The 17,484-nt window shown below is 30.2% G+C and overlaps 1 protein-coding gene across 6 annotated transcripts in view; it reads right to left on the minus strand.

The window, feature by feature from the left end:
* Window positions 1–786: 786 nt before the first annotated feature.
* The window catches only part of bon (bonus), an 81,064-nt gene continuing 64,366 nt past the window's right edge, over window positions 787–17,484 (minus strand). For 2 of the 6 annotated variants that reach the window (XM_065509349.1, XM_065509343.1), the window contains 10 exons: window positions 8,510–9,605; window positions 7,017–7,310; window positions 6,842–6,928; window positions 6,367–6,770; window positions 6,145–6,298; window positions 5,782–6,068; window positions 5,542–5,716; window positions 4,688–5,051; window positions 4,262–4,397; window positions 787–1,715 (listed from right to left, as the gene is read on the minus strand). In XM_065509349.1, coding sequence (XP_065365421.1) covers window positions 1,350–1,715; window positions 4,262–4,397; window positions 4,688–5,051; window positions 5,542–5,716; window positions 5,782–6,068; window positions 6,145–6,298; window positions 6,367–6,770; window positions 6,842–6,928; window positions 7,017–7,310; window positions 8,510–9,605 — 3,363 coding nt within the window. In that variant the 3' untranslated portion in view covers window positions 787–1,349. The remainder of the gene's footprint in view (window positions 1,716–4,261; window positions 4,398–4,687; window positions 5,052–5,541; window positions 5,717–5,781; window positions 6,069–6,144; window positions 6,299–6,366; window positions 6,771–6,841; window positions 6,929–7,016; window positions 7,311–8,509; window positions 9,606–17,484) is intronic. The other 4 variants (XM_065509355.1, XM_065509368.1, XM_065509365.1 and 1 more) reach the window with 4 other exon arrangements.

Here is a 17,484-nt window from a genome sequence, read left to right on the forward strand (position 1 = left end):
GTTATGAAGTACAGTAAATTTTCTTAGAAAAGTGTCATGAATGGTTTGTTTTTTCTTTTGCCTTTTTGTTATATTAACAAATATTTCATTAAATTAATTACATTATGTTATAAATAAAAGAGAAATGATAATAATAATAAAATATTATTAAAAAAAGCAATATACCTTAAAAAATAATGTCTTCTCTATGTTATAACGTATACATATTTAAAGGTGTATTTATTTGATTTATTATTATTATTTTAAATAATTTCATTGAGGATTTTTTTTTAATGTTGACGATACATGAAGAATGGAAAATAATTATGGAAAATTCAATATAGTATATGTATATAGGGTTCATATAAAAAATGTTTTGTAATTTCTTTGCAAAACTATCACAATAACAATAAGATAATGTTTTTTAAAAAAAGTAAATAAAAAACAAAATGGAAATTTATATAGTTTTTAATAAATTTTTATTAAATTAAAGAAAAAAAAAAAAAATAGGGGACAGTAAGAATGTGTGTGTTTAAATATTATATGATTATGAGGGAGAGGGAGGCTTTAATTATTAATTGTTTAATTTCTATATAAATACAAGTATATTTATGATTAATGAATGTGTTTTATATTTGTTGTTAAATATTTTACGTTTTTTTATATATAAATTAATGATTTCATTAAGAGTTGATTTGTTTGATTTTATTCAGTATTTTATAAAACTTGTAATTAATTTATTGTTGATTTTTCAGTTAAGTTTAGTTTATATACAATTAAAATTAGTTTATATTAAATGAAATTTGTTTTGTTTTATTTTCTTTTTTTATTTTACTGTTTACTTCATAATATACTTTAATATGTGTATGTAGTTAAGATGTTTTATTATTTATTATTTAGTTCAATTTACAATAACTTTATTAGTCTTAATTTGTTGTTTCAATAAGACTTAAAAATTGTTTTATTTTGCTTGGGTGTTGTTTTTCTAAAATTAAAGTTAAACTTTGTCTTTCCTGTTTGTTTTTTTTAAATTATTTTTTGTTTGCTGTTTTATTTTAATTCAAATTTTCTTAATTAAGAAATTGATATGAAAGTTTTTATTTTTATTTTAAATGACCATAATAGTGTTACGTTATAAATAAACGTATTTGGCTTGCTATTTTTGTTTCTCAATTCATCTTTTTTATTTCACATTACATTAAGAGATTTTATTTTTGTTTTTAGTATTGTTGTTTAAATATATCAAATAATGTATTATTATTCTTCTATCATGTATTATCTTGTTGCATTTGTTGCACATTGGCATAATGCTATATTTTCTGTAAAATTTCCATAAATATATTGAGATTTTCTTCATCAATAATCTTACCCTATTCAGTTTGTTTGCGCTGTCGCTTGGCCGGATTGCACCCATCATCGATGTTGTCATCGGAACGATGTGTTGATGCACTGCTGCCATTACTATTTGTATTCATATTTAACATGGCTGAGTTGGTGCTTTTGCGGCCGCCATTCTCCAGGGAGGGCGATGGTGCACCGGGTGCTGGTGAGGCGGATGTTGAAGCTGAATTGCTGTTGTTACCATTTGATAGTGCACTGCCCGGACCACTGTTCAATATACTGTTGGCATTATTGGTATTGATTGATTTATTTGCATAGCTTGGTAGCCATTTTGCCAATTGTTCTTCAAAGAAATTTTCCAAATATTTGGCATTTGTAAAGGTTTTGGAATCCTCCTGCAATAATTTTAAAGTTATTATGTTTAATGCATGTTGTTTTTAGAAAAATTGTATGATAATAATAACAAAATCATAAGAGACATTAAGGTGAAGATGGTAAAGAAAAAAAAAACAGTTTAAGGTTAGGAAACATTTTAAAAATAAAATATGAAATTTATTAAGGTATTCATTTCAAAAAAAATGGAAAATTACACTCTGATTTTTTTTACACTTTTACACACAAAAACTTTAACAAAATTCCAAAAAAAAATACAATTTTTTTTTATTTTTTTCTTGTTTTTGTTTTTTAAAAGTGTAAAAAAATAAGAGTGTAATTTTCCAATTTTTTTGAAATGATTACCCTCATTAATTTAATTAATATTGAGACATAAAAAACATGTATCCACAATCACGTACAAATACTTATAATAATTAATTCATACTAACATCAAGAAATACACTGAATTTTCCTAAAGTAAACAAACTTTAAGCGAATTTTATCCGGATTATGTCGCTTTAATTTAAAATTAAACATCTTGAAATTAAACATAAAAATTTTCGTTGAAGTTTATGAAATTAATTAAAAGCCACTGCGACGTACACATTCAATGGCAAAAAAAAGCAAATTAAGCACAATGAACTTTGTAATTTCAAGTGCATGAAAGAAACCATCAAAATCTTTAATCCTTGAGGGAAATGTGTCTCCATTATTACAAACTCTAGTCTCGTGACTTAAGGAAAATTCACTTAATTTGTGACTTAAGGAAATATCACACAATTTATCAATAATTTTAAACAAAGTTGTCAATTAATGTTAATCTAATTTGTTATTATTTACCAAAACAAAATAAGTTCGTTTGGGTAAATTTCGTGAGTATTAGAACTTAAATCGGACTCAACCTCCAAAGCACATTAGTTTTTTGTCAGTTTTTTTTTTGACCTCGAGGGTGATGCTTTCTGGTATATCAAAAACCTTTTCGAAATCGGATTTGGAGCCAGCGAAAACTGTGGAAAACCTTTTTTTTTTTTTAAAAAAAAAACAAGAAAGTCTATATTGGCTGTGCCGAATCTTTAATATCCTTCACAGACTTTAAGATAAATATTGAAAACAAATTTATGGTGAACATTTTTTTAGTGAAAACCAATTTGAGGTGAAACAAGTAAGAGAGCTATATTCGGCTGTGCCGAATATTATATACCCTTCACCAAATTATACTTCAAAATAAAATTTTTAAATATTTTTAGGTAACAAAATTTATTTTTTTTGCCGTTTTTTAATTTATGGGAAAAACATTTTTTCGAATTGTTTTTTTAATTTTTTTTTTTTAATTTTAAAATGTTTTTTTTTAATATTTAGCGGGTTAAAAAATAATTTTCCGATTTTGACCCATCGTTGCAAAGGTCTTTGAAATATCTACCATGTTGTCTATATTAATGACAAAGGTCCAGATATAGGTAAAAAGTCGATGTAAACGTAGTTTTTTGCTTATATCTCATCCATTTGTGGGCAGATTTTCTCGATTTTAAATAGTATTCAAGCCAAGATTATAATTGATGTATTAATCATGTTTGTACTTTCTTCGACAACAAATTTTCCGTATTGTTTGCGATTAGACAGAATGCTCTTCTTCCTAAGCATAATCTATTTGAGATCGTCAGTGATGGTTCAAAGCCAAGGGAAAGTGTGGCTGGTGACTTTTGTACTACTCAAAAAGGGACGGGTGTGTTTTTAGACAGCCGGATCAATGTATTGTATTGCAGGATGAAAATTCTCACATAAAAAGGACAGCAAATTGGTTAAGGTTTTATCAGATATACAGGGATGATATTTAAATATAATGATAAAGAATAGGAAACGGTTGAAAATCTCCTCTAACACTGTACTCCGTATCAGATCTGAGATTCGGGACGTTAGGCAGCCTCTTTTTGCACGATCTGACGTATTTGTCAGGAATGGACATCAGACGTTCGTGCGACTGAATGGTTTGGTTAGGACTCAATAAGGGTGAGGGAGGTGTTGTGCAGTGTTATGTCAGCTTAAACTAACTGTCATGTTATGTCATTGCACAGAACCAAACAAGTTGTTTTGATGTGTCTGGAAGACGAAGATACTCAGTAATAATTTAATTCCCTCAAATTTTGGTTTTGTTAACTAGACTTGTATGCATATATAAACTGCGGTTTCTAATTTCTTGGACTTTTTACATTCCTGGGAAATAAAAAAAAATCTCCTCCATCAATGTTTTTAATACTAAATTCTTCTATGTCATCTGACTTTCTGTATAATTAGATTGGCAACAAATCACAACAAATTTGTTTTATATGTGCAGAAATATCACTGTAACTTTTAGTATAAAAAATCAAAATTTCTCGGTAATTTCTAATAAAATACTTCCGGGAATTCACAATTAGGAATGTAAACGAATGCATACCAGTAAGAAATAGTAAAATTAAGTCAAAACTTTTTCTTTAACGTTCACAGCATAACATAAACTAATATTAATTTGAATAACATTAAACATATAATAATACAAAAAATAAAAAAAAAACAAAAAATATATTACCATATTACTCACTTGATAGAATAGATAAGTATTCTTAAAAATCAAGCGAACATCAGCTATAAAAGAAGAAATGTCCTTGTAATGATTCTGGCTAGAAGGATCCAAACGTGTGCGTATAACATCCAAAGACATGGGGCTACAAATAATTAAAATCAATGAAATGTTAGTTTATTTTTATGAAATTAAAGGAGGCCATTTGGAAATTTCAAGAACTCGTGACACGCCCCTTGATTCTCATACATTTTAACAAATATCACCAGTTCAACAATACAACTACTATCGTGCAACTGTCGCATATCTTCTGCATAAATTTAAACAAATGCATGAGAAAATCAAAGGCATTGTTTAAAAATCCCACGAAAAAAGTGATATTTCGACTGGAAACAATATAAAGCAAATAAATTTAACAAACAAATGTCCACTTACTTGCAAACAATTTCATAATATGTTGTATTTGATGGTGGTTCCGGTTCACGGAAATGTAAACTCTGCTCGTATTGGCAGAACAATTCCAGACAGATGCGTTGTAATATTTGCAATTCCAGACGGCTTAATTCTCCAGGATTCTTTTGTAGATTATCAGGATTGCTGGCCAATTCCTTGAGATTCACGCAAAGCAAACATTGCCAACTTTCACTCTCGTCGGGTAGGGATGATATAGCAGGAATATGACAGTTTTGATGGAATACTTTGGGACATTTATCGCAGCACATTAGTTCGCCACCGTCCAAGCAAACGGCACACCAATCTTCATTTGGATCATCTTTTTCAGTAGTTTTTGTATTATGAACTTGATTAGTTACGTATTTTTTAGGGGATTGTTTTTTGTTTGTTTAATATTATGTGGTTATTTGGTATAGAATATATGAGTTGAATTGATTTTTGGCATTTATATGGATTAATTAAAGTTTAGTTTAATTAATTGATTTTATTTTTATTTTTATATTTTTTGTTTGTTTTGAGAAAAGAAATAAACAAAGCAAAGTTACAAGTAATTATAAAAAACTACAGCAACTAGTTTAATTACAAGGGGAATAAATTGATTGATTTGATTATCTTGGTATATAAGACAAATTGAACTAATAAAATATAATAAATGCAAATAAAAAATCAGGACTGTGAGTTGAATTCAAATTTTTGCTTTTGAAATTAAGTTTTGTAATCAATATAAAAAATGAATATTATAATACAATAATGAAATGATTTAAATGTGATCTAAAATTATGGGTATAGGGGGATGATAATAACATAATAGAAAATAATTCAAGTTGTAGTCATACCTTCCTGTGTGTTTGATAAATCTGTGGAACTGTGAACCTGTGGAGATGTTGTTTTTGTACGTCCTTCGGGCAATACTTGCACACCATTGGAATCTAATTTAGCTATAGTGGCCATTAAATCATTAATGGAATCATCCCGTACTTTATCGATAGGCTCAGTGAAATCTTTAGAGGTCTGCAAATTTAAATATTAAACAAATAGTTAATAATAGGTTTTTTTTATAAATAAATTATTCTTACCTCATGTGTACTAGGACTCGGTGTTTTAGGATTGGTTGATGTTACATTTGGCAGGATAGAAACAGCGGGACTTAAGCCCAACGAAGCAGCATTTAATATAGAATTATTGCCATGTGCGGAAACATTGCCACCTCCACCGCCACCAGGCATGCCATGACCAGCTGAACTGCCTGTTGTGGGAGGTGTTGTATTCTTAAGAGTATTTGGTGATTTTAATGAGATTTTAAAATTTTCTGTTTGATGACCATTGACAAACCTCATCAAATTGGGCCCTTGTTGAGAGCAACCTAAACAGAGAAGGGATAAATTTAAAATAAGAAAGACCTGGTATTAATAAGGGTTTCTAGGTTTCACAACACTCACAATTACTTTGAGCAGATTGAGGTATATGCCATTTAGCCATGTGAATACCACTACTACCGCCGGCTCCGCCTCCTGCGCCTCCGCCACCTAATTGTGGTGACGTTTGCGGGTGGCCGGCATTAAAACCAGGCTGGCTTCCGTGAAACCCCATGTTCTACAAAACAAAAACAAAGAAATTATTTCAAATTATCTATAACATTTGTGGTTTAATCTCTAACTTACATTTTGCATGGGATTGTGGTGCATCTGTGGTCTTTGCATGGCATTTGGCGAGGGTATTTGACCCTGACCCGATGAGGCCATGGCAGCTACGGCCGCTTGTTGTTGGACATGACTTGACATACGTTGGTATGATTGGAAACGTGCTGCGGCCGCTGCTGCTGCGCTGTTATTCATAAAGTTTGGATTATTTGGTCCACCAGGCGGCGTGGGTGCGTAATTCTGATGCTGCTGACCCGGTGGACCGCCCATAAAATGCTGACGCATTTGTGGACCCATTTGTTGTGGCGATGGTGCTCCCTGTGGTCCACCCGGATAACTAGGCGGTCCATTGAAGGGTGGCATATGTGGCGGTTGATTAGGACTTTGAGCAGCTTGATTATTTAATAAACCTCTAAGGCTTATGTCTATAAATAAAACAAATTAATTACATAATATATTTTTTTTATTGTGGTAAGTATTTCAATTTTTATCATACCCATATTTTGTGGATGTGTTGAGGAACTAACATGAGGCTGCCCTTGACGTTGCATTGCTAATGAGGGCGGCAGACCACCATAACGTACTGTAAAATGAAATATATAAATTAATTTCAATAAATTTTATTTAATATTTTTCAACTAAAAGTTTTTTTGAACGATTTTGATGCCTACCCTTACCTGGCCCTTCACCAGCAAAATTACGATTCATTTGCATGTTGTGCACATGTTGTTGCGGTGAATTGCTGTTGTATAGGCCAGGACCATTTTGTGGACCAAATCCTCCTGGTGGCGGCGGTACACCCGGCGACATCCCAGCTTGCATTCCCGGCGGCATACCAGGTCGTAGAGGTGGTGCCATATTGGGACTTGGTTGTTGACGTTGTTGCTGTTGCTGTTGGGGTGGTGGTGATGGTTGTGGTGGATATGGTTTACCATCGACGAGAATGTTTCCAAGGCGTGAAATTTCTGATGGAAAAAAATAAATAAATGTTAAGAAAATGCAAACATTTAATTTAAAAAAGAAAATAATTTTATTGAAATTCTTCATAATTTGAAATCTTAACAGTATGAAAGATAAAATAAAAAAATAAAAAATTAAAACCAAACTCTATTTTTTTTTGCAGTATAACTTCTAAAATTTAATTCAACTCCTTTTCATAACTGCCCTTTTTATATACTTTACCATTAGTGGTAAGGTAAATGTATATTCTGGATCGTTATAGATCGCGGAGTTCATATAGCCATGTCCGTCTATCTGTTAAATATACGTTATAGCCCCGGTTCGGTTGGTATTTAAATTCGGGAAAATCGGTCCGGTAACCATTATTATCTTCTAATATAACACTGCAGATCCGGATAGTGACCCAACCACTCTAATTAAGCAATGACCCGTAATCATACCTATGAGCATGATACTAATTTTGTACAGGTTTAATTGCCATCTAGTACCTGCCATTTTCAAAATGGACTACAAGGCTTTTAGAGTTTGCTGTCCATTCTGCTCATCCAGGAATGGTTAGTTCTAAGTAGGATTTTCTCCATAACAACCCTATGGTAGTGGTTGAATGATGGTTTCACCGATTCGCCATGAACTTCCAAGGATTGCTTCGACATTTGCCTTGCAAGCTCATCTAAAATCTCGTTGCCCTGAATATTCAAGTATCCTGGTACTCAACACAGTCTTACTTCATAGTGTTCCATAAACCTGTTAAGGACAGTCTTACAATCATGTACCAGCTTGAACTAGAGATCTTTTAACGATGACTTTCTATTAATATATAAAGTCTCTTTATTACCCCATGTAACATTTCCCAAAACAAGTTCTGATATAAATGAGATAGGGACAGAAATACATAATAAAATCAAGATCCTACCCATGACACAACAATATAAGGTACACTCAGTAGAAAATAAATTCTCAATTATACAATTCTTGCAATATGAAAAAAATCAAAATCAAAGTTTGACGTTATAGGGGTAGATATTGAAAACTCTCCTTAGTGATTCTACCTTCTACAATTACTGTATCATGACCCTACCTATAAGTAAATGTTTATGATGACACTAGAAAATATATGTATACCTACATCATAGGTTCGTAAAATAATAAAGTAGAAATTATAAATGCAATGACTTTTAATTGTAAATTCCTTTAGCCAACTCACCTTTTTGTAATTGTTGTATTTGACACATTTGTAAATCGATACGCAACGGTATATCAGGATTAGGTATATCGGCTCGTTGACACTTAAGCTTTTGCAAATGTCTAACCAATGACTTTTTACTCGAGAGTATAGCATAATCGCTGCCCTTATCCAAGACATTTGCAATAAAATCAATACAATAGTCCGTATTATCGGAAAGTGAAATGAGAGAGTCCCGCTTGTCTACCAACAACTTCAATTTGCCATCGCAAACTTCATTCAAACGCATCACCAACTGTTTGCCACGCATATTAACCGTATTTGTTATTGTCACAACCATGGCGGTTATTTCTTTGATCAATTCTTTCTTCTTGTCCGAAATGACTTTCTGTCGTTCGGCAATGACTTGCATGGCCGAGGTGAGTAAGAAACGTTTATAGTTGATTTCCGCTACCATGGAGGTAATTGCGTGTCTTGTTTCGGTGGCAATTTCATGAGCAAACTTATATTTATGATCACGATGATCGCTAAGCTGACAATCTCGACATGTTAGTTTTTCGCAGGTCTCACAATACAGCGACAGCTTCTCCTGAGGATGCAATATGCACATGTGCAATTTGTCAACGGCCGAACTGGGCATTTGTTCGTTGTTAGCCTCCTCTTTGGGTTTGATCGTATGATCCTTGGTTATTTTTAAACGTTGATGAGCCTGCACACAACTATCACATATGTATTCGGAACAGTCGACACACCACGATGTGGCTATGTTGTTGTCCGAGCAACTGCTGCACGGTATGTTGGCTGAGGCCTTTGAACCACTTGAATCATTGGGATCCGAGGACATGTCACCAGCACCGGTGCAATGTTCAATTAGAAATTGATTATCAATAATGAATTCATTCTGTGAGGCCATATTACAAATGGGACAGTGTATTAGGGGTGGCATAGTACGATCTAGCTCAGCAAATTTCGTACTCATGCACTGTGAACAGGTGACATGTAAACATTCTAGCAATTTGGGCCGATCATTGATGCCCAATGTTTGTGCGCAAAATACACATTTTGTTGCAATGGGTTTGGAAATATTCGATGATATTGAGGTCGATGTAGATTCAGACTGTAATGAGAAAGAAAACAAATTATTATTAAGGATTTTATATTCAGTTTGTATTTAGGATTTTCTGAAATATAACATGTATTGGCTTTTAACTATAGATAAGATTAGATTAAATGGTTAAATATTATCGGTGTTAAGGGGGTTTTGAGTGGTACAAAAGCTGTTAATGACATAAATCAATTTATAAACAAAAGATAAGTTTTCATTATTATTATTATTTAGTTTATGTGAAAGATAAGAGGATATATCTTATCGTTCTTTGGCATGTTCAAATTTATTATAGCCTCTATAATTGATTGAGTAAATAAGTTATTTAAAAACGTGTACTTAAAAATGTTATCTAAAGGACTTTGATAATGAATCAAATCAGAATATTATCGATTAAATGCATATGAAGAGGTGCTTTAAAATATTTTTTTTTTAAATTTAACTTAATTGTTTAGTAGTGTACTTAAAATTGTAGTTAGTTTAATAAATTTTGGAAAAATTTTCAGGAAAGGGAAAATATTTCGACAAAAATTTTAAAGTTCTGAATCCCACAGAAATCCTACAGGATTTCTGGAGATCACAAAATATGGACTTAAAATTATATTATACAAAATAGAAACGACTATATTTTTTTCTAACATTAAATCAAATCTTATATAATAGGGCATTGTATTAATTTAATGTGAGCAAAAAATGGATCAATTCCATGCAATTTTGGTTTTTTCTAGAGAAGTTTAAAACATAAATGTTCTTGACTTGGATGTTCTTTTCGATTTTGCATTTAAAATAATGTACAAACTCTCTTCTATAAACCAAAAATCCAAAGACTCTAAATTTAAAAATTGGGAAACCTTTTTCACTTTAGAAATGCATGAGGAATTTGAAGGCTGTTGAAAAATCGTCTGGGAGTGAGTGGCAATTGGATGCTCGAACAGTTAAAAAATAATATTTCATGTTTGTTTTTTCTAAAACTATTCACTTTGTATATACATTTCTTAATATATTAATTAGAATTGAAAGTATAAATTAGCAATTTTGATTGGGAACCATAGAATTTTTGTGCAACTAGAAATTTCTGAAATTCAATTATATAGCCATTACTGAAATACAATTCGAAACATCTGAAATACAATTGGAAATGATATATAAGACATTTTTATGACATTTCGAAACATTATTTCCCTCAAATCTAATTTTCGTAACTAAATAAAGGCTTATTATAGATATTATATTAAAAAATATTGGCTATAACAAATTTATAATACAAAATTTTTATTGCAAAACTCATAACTATTTAACAGATAAACTTCCATGACCTTTAAATTGCAATAAATAATTTTATAATAAAAAAATCTCTAAGGAAATCTTATGTTTGCGTTAGAAAAATAATGCTCTCAGCATTAATGGTGATAATAAATTTGAAAATTAAAATAATAAAAAAAAACGCTTTAAACATGTTTATAAATAACCTCTGACCTTTCCTATCTTAAAATTTTAAAAACGTGTAGTAATAAATGTAATAAAAAAAATGAAAAGATAAGTAAATTACTTTTTCTTTTTCGAAAACAAATTTTAATTAATAAAGAATAAAATATTACAATTGCAACTCGTATAGACCGAGTTGAAAGAAACATCTTGTATTTGTGGCATAGTTGTGTATGATTTGTTGTTGTTGTATGTAGTTGCTGTTGCTGCTGCTGGTCTTGTTGTTATTGCTCTGTAAGTTATTCACCATTTTGTGTTTTGTGACAGCTTAAGATTGATTAGTATTATCTTGTGAGTTTATAGCACACATAAATCTTATTGATTGATTATGTTCCTTTTTAAATGTAGACAATCAAGGCACACGTACATAGTACATACATACATGTCTAAATGGAAGTATGTAGTTATATATACATACATATATAAATGTTTATATAATATACCTAGTAAATAAATGCATGCATATTATACCTTTATTATTCTAGATCAAGTACATATTTGAAAATTTTGAATTTGTGTAAGTTATTCTATGCGTTTTAAAGCATACAAATTATACATACATATTCTTTAGATAAAAAATCTATTTTTCTATTTTAAAAAATTTAAAATTTTTTATTTAATTTTAACATTTATTTTTTACTGTAATGGATTAATTTAATGCAATTATGCCCATTTCGAAAATAAAAAAACAAACAAAAAATTAATTACACACAGTTTACATTTGTCAAAGTAACAGCTGTCTGTCACTCATTGACACGTTAAGTATCTATCTAATGGATGTGTCCATTTGATATGACTAATTGCTATAAAAATAGCATTAAGTTGAAATTTTGCCATTGAACTCTATAAGACTAAAGCAAAGGAACGATATATGATTGTTTAAAATGTAGCAATTAAAATAAAAACTATGTTTTATGCCAAAGTATGGAACCTACTAGGGATTCGATTTGAACTAAATACTTGCAAATATTGGTATAAAGTTTAAGTGACAACTGATCTTAAATTACTTTAAAATAAATAAAAAAAAGGAAACTTATAATTAACATATAGAAGGCCCATATATTTTCTAGCGGAAGACCTAAAAATATCACGAACTAACCTAAGAATGGTATGAATAAATATTCTGAAATGTTCTCAAACCAATGGAAACATCTACGATGTTAAATTTTGGGATAGAAAAAATAATTTCAAGTTATATTCAAAAACCACAATATGTTTCTAACTCCCATTATTATCACAATGTATAATTATATTTTAACCTAAACTTATACTGACAGTATAACTATAAGTTAACGTATAACAGACTTTGTCAAGCAGCAAAGTTATGTAGTTAAAAAAAAGATTAGAAATCCGTAAAACAAAATAGGGAGTAATTGCAATGGATGACATTTTTATAAAAATTATAGAAATTGGAGTTTGTGTATCATTAACTATTCGTATCTTATGAAGCTGATGTTGGATTTTATTGATTTAAGATGCATTTGAAATATAATTATGACTTGTTTGGATTATATAATTTAAAAAATACTTTTTTTCTAAAAAAATGTATTCATGGTAGAGTTTCGTGTTCGGTTTTAATAGAAGTCGAAACCGCGGTTTTTCAAGGCCTGAAACCGACAACTATTCTTCGGTTTTTATTTTTAATCTATTTTCAGTAGAAAAATTAAAAATTTAGAATTGAAAAACAAACTTTTTCATCCAAAGATTCATCCAAGTATTTCCTGACAATTAAAATTCAAATGACTGTTTATTTATTTAATTAAAAAAAAGAAAGAATGCAAAGTGTTTTTAACTAAGACTTAGTTATTTTCAAATATACAATAAAAGTATGAAGTACTGGCTGACCCGGTGTGCTTCGCCACCCCAAGTAGAAGAAGGAAATAGTACTATTAAGTCTCCCTTTGTGAATTAATAATAATTCAGGATAACATATCTCTAGTTTCAAGTTTATTTGTTCATTGTAATGTGGATTCTAGCTCAGTCGATACGTATTATTAGAATTAAAAAAAGTACCATAAAATAAGTACCACATTTTGTATTCCCCCCACTCAGCCCAATTTCATATTTCTGGGCCCATTATTATTGAAAATGCAAATGAAATGTACCACTAAAGTCACCTTTTGCTAACTCATTCAGAATCATGTGTGTCTAATTTTTAGGTTTATTATTATAAAATTTAATATTGTTACGAAATTGTACTTGAATTCAAATACATATAACGATTTTAACGGCTGATTTAAAAGTAGCATACTGCTTTCAAATAGCAGTGCTGTAATAGCAAACTGTAACATATCTATGGGCATTATTAACATTGAATAAAAGCTTTCAGTTGACCATTGAACGTAAGTATGGCAACGCTGTTTGCTGCGACCGTATATTCGAATTCGATTATTCAGTTAAGGAACATTGTAGAAAGTACACCACAGATGGCATATGTATTAGAAAGCTCTAGACAGTTAGAGAGCAATCTAGAGTGCAGATGGCAGTGTTATAAATAGTGGCAGAGGTTGCAGTCGTTAGTTAGTTTATCAGAGACACTATTTGAATAAACATCAACTGAGTGCCTTAAAGTGTGCTGTGTTTTTCAAGTGAATTCGTGTACATTATAAAGTGTGTCTGTATTTCTGCGAATTTATAAAGTTTGAAATCCAAGTAATTTCCTGATTATAGGTTCAATATTATAGAAAACTTAAAAAGTACCATTTCGAAGAACGAAAATGTACTCCTTAGTTTGGTTTAGTTCTCCTTTTTTGGTATCATAATACCATTGAGCCCCCTATTCTTGATTATTTCTTTACTTAGAAGCATATTAGCCAACATTAATGTATATATGCTAACTAATTCAATATATTAAAAAAGTACCATTTAAAAAAATAATGTACCAATTTTCCCTTATCCTCTTGAACACACGTCAAGTTTGAATTTTAAATTTGTTAGCTTTTCCTATATTATCAACTGATTTTGTTTCTATAACACTTGATATTTAATAAATTATCACAAAACCGACCGAAATCGAAACCGCGGTTTTGAAATTCTTTGGTTTTTTTAAGCTCTAACTCATGGTGCAACTGTAATTTTTAGATGTACTTTTGAAAATGTTCTCCGCCTAAAATTTTAATTTTTTTTTGGTTGTTTAGGGTTTTCGAATAAAACGAATAAGAGATTTTAACTTGTTCGAATAATTCGATCACACGTTTAAAATTAATCGAATTATTCGGATAATTTAAATTTGTTTGTAAAACAAAAATAAAGAATGAAGTTTTGATGTCGGTTTTTTAATATTTTATTGTTAAAGAAAAACAAAAAATAACGTTAAAGTTAACAATTCAAGTATTGATAATGTTAAAAACATTCGAAAACAAAGTCCATCATTAAATTTTCAACAGAAATATTCTGATCAGATTAACTCCCGAACAATCTACAAAAGAATTGATTAGCAAACCATTTTAAAAAAATTGAGCTAGTTGGACATGATCCTGAATACAATATAAAAGTATTAAAATTGAATTATACATCAAGCTCTATCAACGTTGCCGAATCTTTGCTTAATAAAGTGGTCTTGGGGAATTACACAATAAAGGGAATCTGTCCAAAATTTTATATCATTGTCAGTGAACGTGGCTAATTTGAAGTCAGGCAGTTTATGATTGACGCATTTACAAATACACAAAAAGTTTATTACCATGTTAGACAACGATGTTCAAAATCATGTATAAGACGAACTCCATGCTTTTCTTGCAACAAAACGTTAGTTTGTTAAGTTAAAATTTTGATTATTAATTGCGATTCTTCTAATATTTCGCCAGCTAAATAACAAATATTTTATTCCATACTTTTATTTTCATTGGTTCAAGTCCTAAGTTAAAAATGTTGAAAGATTTGTTTTTAGAATTGTAACTTCTTGCAGTAATATTTATATATTTATAGAAGGAGCTATCGGAACAGTCATCTACAGTGATCGAAAGTCCCTTTGTCTTTAGTTATTTGTCGAATTTAAGAAACAATACAATTTTTGTGAGTCATTATTACTTATTTAAATTTGAAATTATGAAAAATTTTAAGCAATTTAATAAATTTAAATATATGTATATGAACATTTATTCGTTTTATTCGATTATTCTACATAAAATTGTTCGAATTATTCGTTAGTCGAAAATGGCCATTTTTAAATTGTTCGAATAATTATTCGTAAGAAATTATTCGATTAATCGAACAATCATTAGTCGAATACCCTATTGTTTAGTCAATAACACATTTTAAGATTATTTAAAATATAAATGGACTAAAAAGCTGATGATGCAAAACTTCCTAATCACTTCTTTCTAAATAGTTTTTAACAGGTATTGCAACATGTGGCCCAGCGTTGTCATGATAGAATATTTCGGTTTAATGTCTGGCCGAATATTCTGTGTATTTTTCGACCAATGTTCGCTTCAAACGAATTAGTTGCGTTCGGTACAGGTTCCCTGTTAGGGTCTGGTCAGATTTCAGCAGCTGACACCAAATACGGAGAATTACCTTAGCGCCATGCATATTTGGCTTTGGTATTGATTCGGCTGGTGGGCCGGGCTCATACGCTTCGGGTTATCGTAATGGATCCATTTTTCATCACATGTACTTATTCGGTGCAAAACTGATTTTCTTTTATAGCGTTCAAGCAGCATTTCTAACAATCAAAATCGTCTTTCAAGGTCTCTCATCTTCAATTCGTATGGTAACCAATTTCTCTGCTTTTGGATGAATCATGATGCTTGCAAACGTTTTCAAAACTGCTGCTTGAGTAGCTGGCAATGATTTTCCAAGCTCTTGTTGAGTTTGATAACAATCTTCATGGAGTTGTGCCTCCAATTCTTGGTCTTCAAACTTTGTTGGCTGGTCTGGGCGATATTTGTCTCCATCTCTCGCACGTCGAAACCGATGGAACACATCCACCATAAGCGTTGGTGAGCAATCGGTGTGCTTCAGCGCCACTTTTTTGCATATTAAAGAAGTGAATCCAAACTTCCCGCATATTTCGAAGCAAAAAAAAAGCTTTGGTGTCTACACTATAATGTTCAATAACTTCAAATTGACATATAAGTTATTTTTTAAACAAAAACCACGTACAAAATACGCCATCATACACCCATTAATAAAAAGTGACTTTAAGAAATTCCCAAAAATTACATGCCCGAAAGTCATCAATAATGGCATATTGGAAATTACTTATCGAACAGTTAGCCGAGGATCTTCTTAGTAGTTATCGCACCACGAAAAAACCTTTGATTTCTAAAATACCCTAGAGACAGACAGGGGGCTTATTGTGTAATTCGATTCGAAAAAATCATTCGAATTTGTTCGCTATATATAGAAATTCGAAAAATTCTATCGAGTCAAATTACACAATACACAGTCAAGTTCAATTCATATCATAAAAAGTTTCCATTGTATAGACAGTATGCATTTTCAACCAAACTTTTAATTAAATTTGTTTCACAAATTCAAATTTAATTATTTTTCACGTCTATATACATTTTTTAATTTTATTTCTTTTTCGCTTAAACAAAATGTTTTTGTTCGTTTTGCACATGACAAATGAAAATTAATTAATTTAATTAGGAAATGCAAGTTAAATACTTGAAAATTTTTAGCACGTTATTTTACAAAATACATATTAATTCCATTCATTCATACATATGTATAAACTATAATTAGAAAAAAGAGAAAGTTTGTTTGTAGACGTAACTTAAGTAGTTATTAAAACGTTTTATGTGTTGTTAAAAAATTTATATGAATTTTGTAATAAACAATTTCAAAATCTGCTGACAATATTTATTTAAAAATTAAAGAATTTGTTAAGGAAATTTAAAAAAATTTCATTTGTACTTAAATTGATGTATAGTTCGGAAAAAATAATTTATTACTTGCTGCTTTAAAAAACGAGTGAAACCATTTTTACTTTAGCTTTAAATAAAAAATAAATTTGAAAAAAGCAAAAAAGAAACGCCTTTAGTATTAAACGAAAAACGCCATTTACCAGCTTCTCTAAGTGATTGCCATTGGCAACATCTCACGACATGAAAACCATTCATCATCATACAACTTCGCTCCATTCCCTGTAATACTCTGGGTACGTTGGCACTTTCAATAACTGCTGCTGCCGTCGAACGCTCAGTGAATGAGTGAGTAAGTGAGTGAGTATGGAAACCATAGTACAGCCAACACCCTTACAAAATAGATATTATACATCGGTATTATATTTTTATTTTATATAATTTATTATTATTTTTTTTTAGATATTTTATTATAAATTCTAAATTTCATATTTTAATTAATATACTAAATACATACATATGTTTATACCATGTTTTATAATTTAAATTATTCATTCTTCTACATATCTTTTGTACATATTTAAAAAGTCATC

Source organism: Calliphora vicina, chromosome 1 (assembly GCF_958450345.1).
Source record: "Calliphora vicina chromosome 1, idCalVici1.1, whole genome shotgun sequence".
Lineage (NCBI taxonomy): Eukaryota > Metazoa > Arthropoda > Insecta > Diptera > Calliphoridae > Calliphora > Calliphora vicina.